Source organism: Argiope bruennichi, chromosome 4, assembly GCF_947563725.1.
Source record: "Argiope bruennichi chromosome 4, qqArgBrue1.1, whole genome shotgun sequence".
NCBI lineage: Eukaryota > Metazoa > Arthropoda > Arachnida > Araneae > Araneidae > Argiope > Argiope bruennichi.
In genome coordinates this window covers 47525434-47540115 of record NC_079154.1, presented here as the reverse complement: position 1 = coordinate 47540115, position 14682 = coordinate 47525434, and the positions used below count along the sequence as shown (strand labels likewise).

The window sequence follows — 14682 nt, the reverse complement described above, 5'->3', positions numbered from 1 at the left end:
CCTCTTTGTTCCATAATTATCGTGTAAATTTCAGACAGACTTCCTCTGAATCGATTTCACTCAGAATTTGATAGAAATCTACAAATTTGGTGGAAAGGCGTACATTAAATTATATCCATCGAATTTAAATTGTTATTGACAGAGAGAAAGGCATAATTCCAAAAATCAGACTCAGGGAGATTTAAAATGTAGATATTCATAAAAATCTCAAATTCGAATTTTTTGACGATTACAATACTTAATCTTTGTATACCTTGTATAAAACGACACAAAAAAAAAGTTTTACTACCATGTTTGTATGAAAGTAATTTTTTTTCTTTTTGCTATTATTTATTGCTGCGGAGAATAATTTCGCATTATGGATTTATTTACCAGATGTTTTGGAAAGAATAACTTTTTACTATAAATATACTTCATTTTCCTTCTTAAACATTCTACTTAAAATTCTGTTTGCAGCTCGAAAATACGAAACTTCGAAATTTTTACATAAACCAAGATTTAAAGGGCTATCTAGATATGGATGAATCATAGGAATAAAATATTAATTAATATTAGATGTTAAAAATATTTTATTGGGGGGGGGGGAGATCACCGAGATCAAGTAAGCATAAAACCAAATTTTTACAAAATATCAACAAATTTTTTTCCCACTAATACTTCTGATGAATTATTTGATTGCCAAAGAAAACTGTACATAAATAAAACAGACTCTTACAGCTGTAAATTTATTAAAAATGTTTAAATGATAGCTGAAATAACATATTATGAGAATTTGTAAGATAAGATTTAACCGAACTGAAACATTTTTTCATTTTTCAATCACTAAATAAATTTCTTTAGATTTCAGAATTCCTTCCAATTTTAACAAATTTGCAAAATATATATTTAATTTCGTATTTTTTTAAATATAAAATCTGTTCTCAGCACAACATAAAAATTTATATATCAATACAAACTTAAGGCAAAATAAAGCATCTTCCATATATTTTAACAGCAAAAATATATGGAGGACAGACATTATCAAAGAAGTAGAAAACAATAGTTTTTCTAAAAAATTTATTTCCTTGATGTACACAACTAAGGCCTAGTGTTAAAGAAGATATTGCAAGTATTTTCATATAATGTATTGGCTAATTCATCAATTTCTTCACCTCTGATGGCAGCCAAAACTTCTAGAACTTGGCTAGAAAAGAAAAATAAGAATAAATGTTATATATTTATTTTGTTAATGGTATAGAATAAAATGATACAGAAATGAACACTAAATGAAAGAAGAATTATATATTTATTTTGTTTTTATAATCTAGATCATTGGTTTTACATCATTCTTATAAATATCTCTGGGGGGGGGATAAGAAAAATAAGTAATGTTTATAATGGGAAAAAAAACACAAAAGAAAAAAATGATAAAAATAATAGAATATTATTTCTCCAAATTCGTATGAAAAATAATTATGCAAGTATGAAAGCGTGCTGAGTAGCAATAAAAAAGGGAGTACAAAGAACTCAGTGTTAAAGCAATAAAAAGTTAAATATTTAACATTTCAATATGTTGTCATATTTAATACATATAATATATTCATTTTATTCACATATAAATGACACAGTAAGCATGAAGAAATTCCAGACATAAACATGCTTCTATCTTTCTTAAACTTTTTTTTTCACTCAGCTAAATGAAGTATGCTCAAGAATTATACTAAAATTACTTACCACTATGGTAAATAGATTATTACAATGAGTAATCATTAACCTTAATCATAAATAGATGCAAAATTATTTCAATGCTGTTTTAATTTGTATTAATGTTGAACATGTAGTATTTATTATTAATCAATTGAAGTTATATAGTGAGAAGTCTGACACTTTCTCGCATACTTCCAATTAAAAATATTATCCTCCAAAAAAATCCCTTGCTCAAATTATATAAAAATAGAAAATGGAATTATAAAAGTTGTTGGAGCAACTACAGGACATTACAATGAATAAATTTAAAAAAATAGGATAAATCAGAAAAAATTTACAGCATACATTTAATGGAATAAAAACTTATGATAGAACATTATTAAAAATCATATATATAGCTAAAAGGGAACAACGTCAACCACAAATGTTTGGAATATTAAAAATAACTGCTCAAAGAACCTCTCATTTGAAACAATACATGTTTTGCATGTAGCTATTCATGCAGTAAGATTTTTTGCTATTGTATATTTATGTTGTGCATTTTATACTTTATGCCCTTTTCTTTCATTTAATTCATTGAAACAGAGTCCTTAATTACACCTCCTCTCTCTGCATTTCAGGTTTCATATTCTATTATAAAAAATAAACATTTTCCTATATGTTTGGCTTACACTTAAAGTTAGTAAACAATATTTATGTTTATATTATATAGTATTAACTACAAAGAATCTAGCATGATAAAATAATTTCCATTCTTCAGGCTTTAAATTAATAAATTTAAAAAAGAAGACACTGAACAGCAACTTTTTTTCCTCAAGTTAGTGATAAAAAATATGAATCCCTATTTGTTTAATGATACATATTTTACCACCATTATCTAATATTTCAAAAGTCTGGTTTTAAGCAACTTGAATGCAGCAGAAAGAGTTAAAATAATGTTGATTTAATAATTCAATAAGTATTACTCACACAATATTTGCAGGCTCATTTCTACTTTTGACTTGAAAACCAAATTCGAAGCGCTCCTTCTTCTTACAAGGAAAGGTGGTCTTTACTAGTTTGGCACCAGCATGCGTTGTGCGAATTTCACACCAAGGGGAGTCTGAAAGTAAGAGAAGAATAAAAAATTAGAAATCATTTGAATTAACATGTGTTTTTTAAAAACATGTTTATAATATTTTATTACACTTCAATGCAATATTGGATTATGCATTTCTTATTAAATAATATATTTATTTTATATTTTCTCAGGAATAAAGCTAATGATAATTTATAAGCAAATAGAATATAATCTGGATATTACGAATTTGTAATATTGCCTTCCTCTACAGTAAGTCCCCTGGTAAAGAAAATAGTTTTACAGATAATTCTAAAGGATGGTAAATGGCAAAGCAAATATCAGTACATTGTAATTGAAGTCTACAAAGTTTTATAGCAATTTGATTTATTTTTTATTGGATAAATATACAAAAACATTTTCATTAATTCATATGGATATCATTTTAAAAACAAAGGAATTTTATTCACAAAGAATATATATAGATTACAAATTACAAAAGAACTTTCTCTTCTTTTCATACCTGTTTCTATCATCAGTCTATCAGCAGGTAGACTTGCAACAACATCTAAATTTTCTCTTGTTTTCAAAGAGCTGAAATCATATTTTGAAAACCAAAAGTAAATATTTAAATTAATCATTATTTTAAAGATATATCAATAAAAATTTTAAATAAGCAACAATATCTATCAAGCGCAGTTTCACTTAAAAAAATGATTACTTTTATGTTTAAAGGAAACTAATAAATGAACTAAGTCTAAGGAAAATTGATTACCATAATTAAATATAATATTAATTCAGATTTTAAAACCTTTTAATAACCATGCCGCTTTTAATAAATAATAAATTTTTTATGGAAAAGAAAATCGATAAAGATGCAACTACATTATGTACAAAATCATGACTAAACATATTTTTTAGTCATGCAATAGATTGTGACAAAAATCTATACCACTAAGAAAGATTTCATGGCAAAAAAATGTGCATGTGTTCTTTGTTTAATGGAAACTAATGATGACAAGTCAAAAAAATTTGTACAATCTAGAAGTTTTAAATTTATTTAATTTCTGATTAGTAAATATGTTTTAAAACAAAATTTGAGAATAGAAGCGAATTTACATCCAAAAACTCCAAAATTTCACATTAAAAAAAGGCAGGATCTGGAATTCCAATTATGTCTTAATCATTTTGCATTACGTATTAAATTAATAGATATCAATTTTAAAAACTGCACAGCTTATATTTAAAATTGATTATAATTATCCAAGGAATGAATTTCCTTTTGTTATCTGCATCCATATAGTAGAAATTATAGTATATAATACACAATAATTAAAATATAAGTATTATTTATAAAAAAAAGACAAAACTACTAAAATCGGATCATATGTACAGCGCAACATTTACCATCCATTTATTCCTATATATAGACCCATATCAATAATAGATTTGGCGTCTTCTTTTGTCCCATCAAAGGAATGTACCTGGAATAAAAATTGGACAGACATTATTAAAATTTAACATTTGCTATTGCAAAAATTTCTCTCTGTTGTTAATTCAAATGATATGATTACACTTATAATAAGAAGCAACACAAAAGCACACACATATGATCAATTTAAATCAACTTCTAGAAGTCCCGCTAAATGCTGTTATGATTGAAAAATGGTTTAGTGCCATTTCCAAACTTTCATATTAACCATCATAATTCAAGATTACATTTTTATTGTTAAAAATTTATACAGATATGTGAGTGCAGAATGAAAATGCAACACTATTTTTACGCAAGTCAACTTCAGCATAAAAATTAGGCCTTTTAAATAAATGGGACAAAATTCTGCTTTATTCAAGATGATTTGAAAATAATGATATTTTATCCCCCACGCTTTTGACTAGGCTGCAAAATTATAGAATTACTAAAAGATTCTATTTTTAAAACATTATGCATTAAATTCCTTTTTCTTGTTGTTTTTGATTTTAAAAAGTTTGTAGTTACTTTCTTTACTAATTCGAAAATTATTTTCAACTGACAGCTGTTGGTTGATTAAAACTCAGCATGTAAATATATTTCTATGGATTCAGAAGCAATCATGCAAACAGAAACTAATCCTAAACATGTATTTTAAACTTTTTTTGCAAAAAAAAAAAAAAAAAAAAAAAAAAAAAACCTAGTTACACATGTTTTTTAAAAATTACTTATTGTAGTAAAAGCAATTTTTTTCTGCAACAGATGCAGTTAATTTTCTAAGAAAAATTAAATTATGCACACTAATTACAATTTGCAATAATAAACCTGGGATCTACAAAAATTACAGATGTATCTTGATTGCATGATTATTCCATTAAAGAAGAGGTGCAGTTTTGAATTCATAATTAATTAAAATAAAGTCAAATATTTTCCATTAGAGCTGTGGGCCATGTAAATAAAAACAGGAAAAAAAAGCAACTCTACAAATTCAATTCATATAATTGAAATCTTCAGAATTATGAGAATATATTTTCATATTTCATTGAATAACAATTTATCACCTAAGTTTCATTTGTCTGAAAGATTAACAATTACAAAAGATTAATCTTAAACATATTTATTTTTATTCTAAATATTTTGTTGTGCTAGCTCTAATTTTGGTGTTCTTAACCACAAAAACAACTCTTAACATTTCAAATGCACGTGGCTTTTTCATTACTGAAGTCAATTTTCAATGCATGAAATTCCAAGATAATAATATTATACTTACCACTCCAGTAGTAAATCGGTCCCTATTTCGCCTTATAATTTGAAGCAAATCAACACAAGCATTTCGGCAATGTAGGAACATAGGCAGTCGAGTTGCTTCTGCAATGTCAAATTGACATTCAAAGTACCTAAAAGTAGAAACAACATATACAGAGAATAATAGCAATTTCAAGATAAGTTAATAGTTTAAGGAGCAAAAAATGTTACTTACTTACCTTAACTGAGTCTCTTTAGGGCAGAACTCTAAACGATCATAATCTGAATTTAAAAAGTTCATAAATTAGAAGAAAGATTGTTTTTAAAAAAGTAAGGATAAACATGACATCCACTCTAATTATAACCTTATAGCAAATACCAAAATAATTAAAGATAACCAAACATTACCAATTGAAAATATGCTCTATAGAGTAAAGTTTTATTTTATTAGAATTAGTAAGTAGGTTACTGAAAAAAAAGTATGAATCCTATATTTTTATACAGTCACCAGTCCTAATTCATCTCTACTTATAATAATAAGTAAAGAATGTGTGTGTGTGCATTCTTCAGGCCAGGCAGTTTGACGTTCAATTAACAGATATGGAACATATATACTTTGAGGGAAATGTTATGTAGCTCAATATAATTTTTTTGAAATTTTACATAAAATTTTAATTAATTAAGAATTAAGTTGAATGTTGGCGTTTTCCCACAATAATTCCAAAAATAATATTGTATAAATCTAAATTTCACATCAAATCAAAATTTCAAAAATTATCTTTTCAATTAAATGAATTTTTTAGTTGTGCAAATTTTTCTTGAATTTTGGCAATTTTTTAATTTTTTTTGTTTAATTCCTAATAGTAGATAACATTGTTAACCTGAAAATTAAATGGTTTTTAATTCTTTTATTAAATACTTACTTACATGATATTCTGCCATTGTTGAAAGCTAAAACCGAAGGATTTTATTTAATATATGTGTGGTTTATGACTAATAAAAATGTGAAGTTATAGTAGCACAAAGATTAGAAAACAAATGAACTATGCATTTACAGTTTAATACCATGAAGTCATAAGACTGGTCTCCATTAAAAATGTTCATGTATACAATGAACAGAGCATATGCAAGGCAGCTGAAATAATATAGCTTTAATGTCCAATAATTTGACAGAATTGCAGGCATTAAGAAATGATTTAAATGAAATTAACTATAACCAATATTCCTAGAAAAAAATCTGGTTGCCAAATGTGACTTACATTTAATAATATTAAAAATTAATAACAAAAAATTTAAATAAAGTAAGGTTCCACTCTTCTGCAACCAAAATGCACTAATAAATAAAACCTCAGAATTCATTATTTTAGACAAATCAGCAGCTAACAGCTTTAATGGAAACATTATACTTGGTTGACAGATCTTCCTCCAGTTGGCCAGAACAACAGTCTAAAATAATAAATTTATAATTGAGTCTATTATAGTTACAAAAGACTGGAATATCTTTTATTCAAAATGACACTGTGTCAAAAATAATTCATTAAAAATTACTAATAAGACTGGAGGACTGTATATAAATTTAGAGATCGAATTTTTTTCAGAAGTGCATTTATTAAATAAAATAATATAAAACATAATACTTTACTTTTTATGGCACATTCCCAGTTGGAAATAATTGCTTATTAATAATGATCTTATTATTCAGCTCCATTTGCAAAGTGCAATTTTAAAGCAAGATTACTAACTAATAAAAAGGAATACAATTTTGGAATTCTTTCACCATTTTAAAATATACTTCCAGAAATATTTCTTTAAAACATAGTTCTACTTTCAATACATTTCCAAAACTGAATATATTGGAAATTATAATAGAAAAATATCAATTTCTTATTTTAAAAAAACTTTAATTAACGGGAATTAAGTCACTAAAATCCATTATCTTACCCAGACCACATTCCCCTACAGCAACTACCTTCAGTCTGTTTTCTAGAGCAAGTAATTTCAGCTGTTGTAAATAACCCCCAGGGTCTCCACAAGCTTCAAATTCTAGACATCGGGTAGGATGGCAACCAACAGTGCTGTATAACATATCTGAAAAAAAAAATTTTAAAAAAATGCAAATACCAGATTCTCCTATGAAATTACGATGTATCAAGGACCAATATAAAATTTTCTTCTACTTTATCAAAAAGATGAGCAAACGTTTGTATCAAAACCACTTGTTATGAAATGTTTTTTGAAAAATTCAAATACTGATAAGCATTTTAATCATGAAAATTACTGTTTTAATTCATCCATCACCCAATCTACAGTACATCCTATTTACAAAATGCTTAGAACTCATATAGATAAAGTAAAAAGCAAAATAATCAAAACTTAATGATTATTCTAAAATAATTTTTTTAATGAATACAAAACTGTCTTCAAAATTCATAACTGCATTTCATGGTTATCTCCTCAATCGAAGAAACTATGCATTAATCTGCTGATTAATGCAGAGAATAAAGATAACCTTCATTATTTTGCTATTTTAAAGGTATTGACAAAATTAAAACAAAAGAAAAAAACATTAATGGTAAATGAGATTTTTATATGGCATAATAATTGAATTTTTTCAATAAATATACATTTTTTAAATCAATTTTAATTATAATTAAACATTCATTATGTCAATGAGGGAAAATGCATTTATAATGCAGTTACTGAATTCATTGTTATAAAAACAGGAAAAAAAATGTTTTATTCAAACATAATTTTAGGCAAATAAATTGATTCTTGCACATGCTCCTTTTAAAAATTAAAGTATGCTTATCTTCACAATGATGGTTCATTAATATCCAGCTGCTTTGCATCTTACAACAGATAATTAAATATAGTAATGCAAGGTTTGTTCCAAAGTAACTGCAATAAAATAGTCTTAAATTCATATAGCTGTAATTTTTTTAAAAATTTTAGTTTAAAAAAAATAGGTTTACTTTGAATTGTGCTTTATAAAATAAACAAATACATAACTAAAAATGCAAAATTCTTATATAATTTTTTATTTACTTTTTCATATATTAAGAATATAAAAAAAAGTATTGCAATCCTGAAAACTATTTGACTTCAATATTTTGCTGAATCTTTACGTTTTAGAACTCCTCAAATCCAAAAGACATATTACTGGAATGATATTGTTTGTAAACGCAATAATTTAAAAATGCATTCTGCAAGATAGATGAAATTTCGTAAGTGATCTTAATACCAAATTTATATATTTCTATGAAATTTTGGACTCAATCCATCCATAAAAAATCTATTAGTCTGATCATATTCAAATAAAAATGATAATTAAAAAAGAGTGAATACTTTTTTTAATCTAAATTTTGGCACTTCTTTAAAACAACCCTCAGATTCAAACCCTTTTCATTACTTCATGAATACTTATTCTTAAGATTTTATATCATTGTTGAAAGTAACATAAAAGGATTATGTCTAATATATTTATTTTATTTACATAATGAATAAGAAAGTAAACTTACAGTGCCATGAAAACTAGGCAAGCAATGAAATGGACAATAACGTTTTTATTAGTTCAATGAAGTAGTGGGATCAGTTTACATTAAAAGGGTTCATGTGTATAGTGAACAAATCATAGCTTATACTATTAAAATTATACAACTCTGATGACAATGTCAATTTAATATTTAAAAATAGTTTGTTGACAGAATCATAAATATGAAGTTATGTCTAAGATATTTAAATGAAATTAAATTCAACCATAGTCACTGCAAACCAACTGATTGCCAAAAGCAGTTATTAGTAAATGATGCAAACTCACCACAAGATTTTGCTATTTCTAAGGCTGCTCTACTGTCTTCTAGACTCCCTCCCGTGATAAAAATCTATTGGAAAAAAAAAAAAAAAAAAAAAAAAAAACAGCAACTTTAAAAGAAACTATATATTACAATAAAGAAAACTATGGTCAATAAAATATATACTATTAATACATGTAAGACTTAATTTTAAAAATTTAATTTGCATTTTTATTTACTATACACTGAAATTTATAAATAAATTCTTTGCATTATTAAATTCTTCATATCTAATGAGCATTTACAAGCTGATTCTAAACATTTTATTTATGAAAGTTTAATACCTTAAAATAATCAGAATTAAATCTATAGTTATAAAAATCAAAAAAGAAAACTTTATCAATAAATAAAATAATAAAACATATTGATTATATTTAAATTAAAATAGATTGATATATCAATTATAATTTGATCAGCTTTAAAAAAAGAAAATCACAGGAAACATGGAAGAATATTTCTAAATTATTAGATTAAAGCAAAATATTATTTAAAAATAAAAGTTTAAGGTTTTGAGTTGTTATCTAAAGAAACAGTTAAAACAGAAAGTGAATTTTCAAAAAACTGAAAACATATATGTGTCATATATTAAAATTACTCGCTGAACATTTGATAATAATTGTATTTAATCACTTAAATGACAGATTTCTATAAAAGTGAGAAATGAGATATTTAAAGAAAAACAAAAATATAGAAAAATATGCAAAATTAATAACATAAATTTTATTAATCTTGCAATTAAATAAAAATATATGGCTCTAACTTTGAATGAAATTTGCATTTTCCCATTTCATGTTTCAAAACTTCAGAATCAATAATTTCATCATTACACTTTTTACTTCTAATACTTGGTGAGAAATTATTTTTTTAGCTGATATATATATTGTCATTATAAAAACTGCTAATAATTCTCATTTCTTTTTAGTGTTATAACATAACACTTAAAAAAAAGAAAAAGAAGTAGAAGAAAAAAATAATCACAAAAGATATTTTAATAATTTAATTCCATAATAAATAAAATAATCAATAAACCATCATACCCTCTCCACTCCATTAGCTACAGCTCTTCTTAGAACTTCATGTAAATCATCTACATGTTTTCTTGTGCCATTATAAATACCTCTGAACATAGGATCTGTGGAGGGGGGGAAAGAGAGAAAACAACCTTATTATAAGCCACAGCATAGTAATATTTCTTAATGATGTCTTTTTTTATATACAAATTTTAAAATATGATAGAATGCATCTAAAAAAATATAAATCACCATTAATATATTGTTGATACTGAACTGGAGAAGCATTAGCAATCATTACTGTTATTTCCAGAAGCAAGGAAACAGAAAAATAACAGAATCTGATTAAAAGTAAAAATGATAACATTAATACAGGCTTTGTATTACATATGTAATGATCAAAGATGAAAACTGCAAGAATTTAATGGCGACTGCAATCATAGAAATACCAATAACAAGATCTTTAACTGAATTAAGAGGACTGTTCAACGTAGATGAAATTTTCAACATAACTCAAAGGGGAAACACCTACTTATGATGCAAATGCTGAAGCACTATGTGTGATAATTATCTCTGAAATATTGGAATATTAAAATGGCCGAGAAGGAATGAAACAAAACCAACCAATTTCAGAAAAATGTTTCAAGAAACAAATTATTAAAAAAAAAAAAAAAAAAAACCGTTTCAAAGTACGGGTTACAGCATTAATGCTGGTTTGACATCATAAATATACAGAACAGCTTATGTTTTTTTTTTTTTTTAATTTTGAAATATTTATGACAGCTGCAATAACAAGCTGTTAGTAAGAAAATCCTTATTGGAGCTGATGGAATGATCACCATACACAAAACTCTCAATTATAATATCATATATAAAAGTCTGCACTTATTTTATTGCTAACACTCAATCAGTTACCAAAAATTATAGTAATAATGCTTATTTATGCATAATCAATCTACCCTTACAGTTATTATCAAGGGTTTTAAAATACTCCATATTATACACGCCATATTCAGTACTTCTAAAGATTAATACAGAATTGATAAAATATACTAATTTAATATAAAGTTAAAATAACATTCATTCATTACTTTTGAATTATACTGTTTATGCCTAGTTACACTTTTATGTATATTTTTTTAGAGAATGAGATGGATAAGATATTAAAACTTTTTTTTAAAAAAACTAAGAAGTTTCTTTACCTGATAATATTTTTCAATGTACCATTAGTATAAAAAAAATTTACAATAATACAAATGTACACAGACACTTTGTTTGTATCTTCACTATGTATGAATAATTTGTGAAGAAAAAAAAATCATGTTGACCTAGAGATTTTTTTTTTTTTTTAAATTCTAATGTCATAATTGTTTAAATATAAATTTCTATCTTATTTTAATAGCTTTATAATAATATGAAAACATAAAATCTTACATATACTTTGCAAATTCTCAAATGTATAAAACTATATGAAATATTTTTTACTAAGCCATTTTTATCCTTGTATTCTTTCAGAATTAATTTTCTTCAATGTACATTCTATTATTTGCCTAAATTTCTATTAAAATAAATAAAATTTAATACAAAAAATGAAATAGTTCCCATTTTGTTTCATATTCTATTATAATATCTTTTTAGTACAGGAATAAATAAAACCAACAATACGTTAAAATATTTAGACACTAAATAATAAAATCAGTTATACTAAACATTAGGAAAACAAGCTTTGAGATTAAAGTAAATCTAATAATGAAATTTTTGTTAAATACAATTACATGATGTTTTTTAAAAGATTTCTAAATCAAAGAAAGATTCATATTCATTCTCTCTAAAGCTGCATATTTCATATTATATAAAGGATATATTTAAATATTTCTTAAAATAAATATAATTAGAATTTATGCATTTTAAATGAGGATTAAACAAAAATAAAATAATACACAAAACAATTTCACATGTCACGATGAATCAGCTGAAAAATTTTCATACCTGTTAAATTGGCACCAATGTCAATAATTTTTCTTCGAATTATAGGAACTGCCATTTTTCAGAAAACCTGAAAATAAAGTTTACAGTTTTATTTTAAATGACAAAACTACAAAATAGAGAAAAAGATATAAAGACATAAGAAGCTGTTTTTTCTGCAATAACCAAATGTCACAATGCTATGTTATAGCTGAATATAATTTTTTCATCTATAAGCTATGGAATACCTTTAATATAGCTAGTATAAAATGTGCCCATTTAAATAGGCTGTTATCCTGTTAATTGTCACAAATTAACTGATGATAGTTGTAAAAAAAAACTCATGCATGCTGACAGAGGGCTATATATATATATATATATATATATACACTTGAGATAAATATACTGTAGCATTAAAAATTTTGTTTCCTTATATTGGGATCTTCTGTACTCATAGTATTCATGATCATTTAAATCAAAACTAATCATTCAAATCAATTTGAAACAAATAGTGATCCATTAACAGAAAACACTACAATATCAAATACAAAATAAAAAAAATGTCAAAAGAAAATATTAGCAATAACTTCCAAATGAATTAAAAATATGAATCAGGAGACCTCAGACTATTAACTTTTGCTAAAATCCAGAACAAAAATATAATAAAATGTGAAGTCTGTGATCTCATAACTAATTTTTCTTCTTTTGGCTTTGTTTCATCCTCCATTGTGCAATTCTCCCTCTTCCTAAATTTTGTTTCTTTGCACTGAGATCTTTATGTGTAATGTTCAGAAACACTCAAATTAAAACTAATCTTTAAAATTGGATTGAAACAAATAGTGATACACTATTCCTTTCAATCCAATTTTTTTCAAACAAAAAAAATATTTTCAAATACAAAATTTTAAAAAATGCTGAGAGTAAATAATAGAAATAACTTTCAATAGATTCGAGAAATGTGAATATAATGAATCAGTATATAAAATAATAAAAATCTCAGCTCACTCATCCTTTCGACAATCTAGCATAAAACAGAAAGTGTGGTTTCACATCAGTAGGAATCTGTTAACAAGTACCATTCATAAAGAATATAACAGAGATTAAAGTACTCATGTATTAACCACATATCATTAGCAATCATAGTTAATAGAATAAATTGACATCTTTAGCAACTTTTTATATAATTAATCACTAGTTGCAATAAACATGGCCATTTTGACATTTTTTTTAAAAAAACTTTAATTTCTGGTATGCAATAAATACAAAAGTATCAGGATTACCTTTTATTAAGCCATAAAATACAACACCTGCTTAGTTATCAATACAGGCTCATATAAACAAACAATCCAATCATATAATCCTACCATTTACGTAGTTTAATGTTTTAAAATTATTTTATATAAATCACAAAGTTGAAATATATTTACATTTAGTACTTATTATAACCAATTCAAATAATTAAGTCAAGCTTTTAATTTTTTATAAAAAATCTATACTTTTTTATTTACATCATCATTTGAATGTTCTTCTAAATATTTACAACTTTCAAATAATTTTAAGAAATTTTAGTGATTCTAACAGTCTTTTTCTAAATAAAATTTTATTTCCTTTCAAACTTTTTTCATCATAGAGTTGAATTCATTTTTTTTTCAATTATTTCTACTGTTTAAATCATTACTGTTTCTTTCTGTAATCCTATAGTGATAATTTTCAATTTAAGTTTTCTTTTGTAAAATTTTAATTACCGAAATAACAACATGCACTGCAAAATATAAGAAAAATAGTTTTCATTTATCAAAATTCATCAAGCTTTTTTCAGGAGATAATATGAAATAAATTTTCTTACTATTTACTTTCAGCATAGTATCAAAGACATTTCAAAAAATCTTTACTTTTCAATATTTTTTTTAACCTTTCGGGTGGATACAATATTTTATGTTGATTAAGCCATTAGAATAGTTTTTGATGATTTTTAAAAAAAAAAAAAAAAATTAAAGATCAAATAAATCATTGGGTTAGTTTAAGTAAAAGCAATTTTAAAGGAAAAACTGACGCTGAACCTACAATGGCAAATAAGTTACCTTTTAAATGAACAATAATGACAAATACTAATGTAGTCTCTTCTACTTCAGAAAATATTGTTCATAATAAAAAGTACGATGTGAAAGAAAAAAAAATTAATTTGTCAGAAAATCAGATTTTATGAAATTCCCAGTATAAGTTAGTTATATTTTTCATTTTCTTTATAAACAGCATGCTTTGAATTTATGGAAAGAAAAGACCATGCCTTACACTGAATGAATCACAACATGGTAAAATTTCAATGTGGAAACTTTTTTGAAGATTTGAAGCAGACGAAAAAAATTTTGAGATACGGTTACAAACACAGAAGTTTATGTA

At 24.8% G+C, this 14682-nt stretch overlaps 1 protein-coding gene across 2 annotated transcripts; it reads right to left on the bottom strand.

Annotated features, from left to right (window-relative positions):
• Positions 1-1039: 1039 nt before the first annotated feature.
• LOC129967047 (deoxyribonuclease TATDN1-like) lies at positions 1040-14658 on the bottom strand. 2 transcript variants are annotated; one of them, XM_056081687.1, is made up of 11 exons: positions 14575-14658; positions 12307-12373; positions 10345-10439; positions 9274-9337; positions 7398-7544; positions 5696-5738; positions 5482-5608; positions 4151-4227; positions 3267-3337; positions 2656-2788; positions 1040-1183 (listed from the first exon to the last, which is right to left on the bottom strand). In XM_056081687.1, exons 2-11 carry the CDS (start codon positions 12359-12361, stop codon positions 1078-1080), a joined length of 918 nt encoding a protein of 305 aa, XP_055937662.1. In that variant the 5' UTR covers positions 12362-12373; positions 14575-14658; the 3' UTR covers positions 1040-1077. The 2 variants fall into 2 exon arrangements, with proteins under 2 accessions (XP_055937662.1, XP_055937663.1); XM_056081688.1 differs by lacking the exon at positions 14575-14658 and adding an exon at positions 14364-14568.
• Positions 14659-14682: the final 24 nt, after the last annotated feature.

What these genes read in the sequence shown, in the direction of transcription:
- LOC129967047 (XM_056081687.1), bottom strand. Translation starts at nt 12,361, where the DNA reads ATGGCAGTTCCTATAATTCGAAGAAAAATTATTGACATTGGTGCCAAT. An exon ending in CATTGGTGCCAATTTAACAG is followed by an intron (nt 10,440 to 12,306) that starts GTATGAAAATTT and finishes CCCCCTCCACAG; the next exon opens with ATCCTATGTTCAGAGGTATT. An exon ending in ACCGATTTACTACTGGAGTG is followed by an intron (nt 4,228 to 5,481) that starts GTAAGTATAATA and finishes TTTTTATTCCAG; the next exon opens with GTACATTCCTTTGATGGGAC.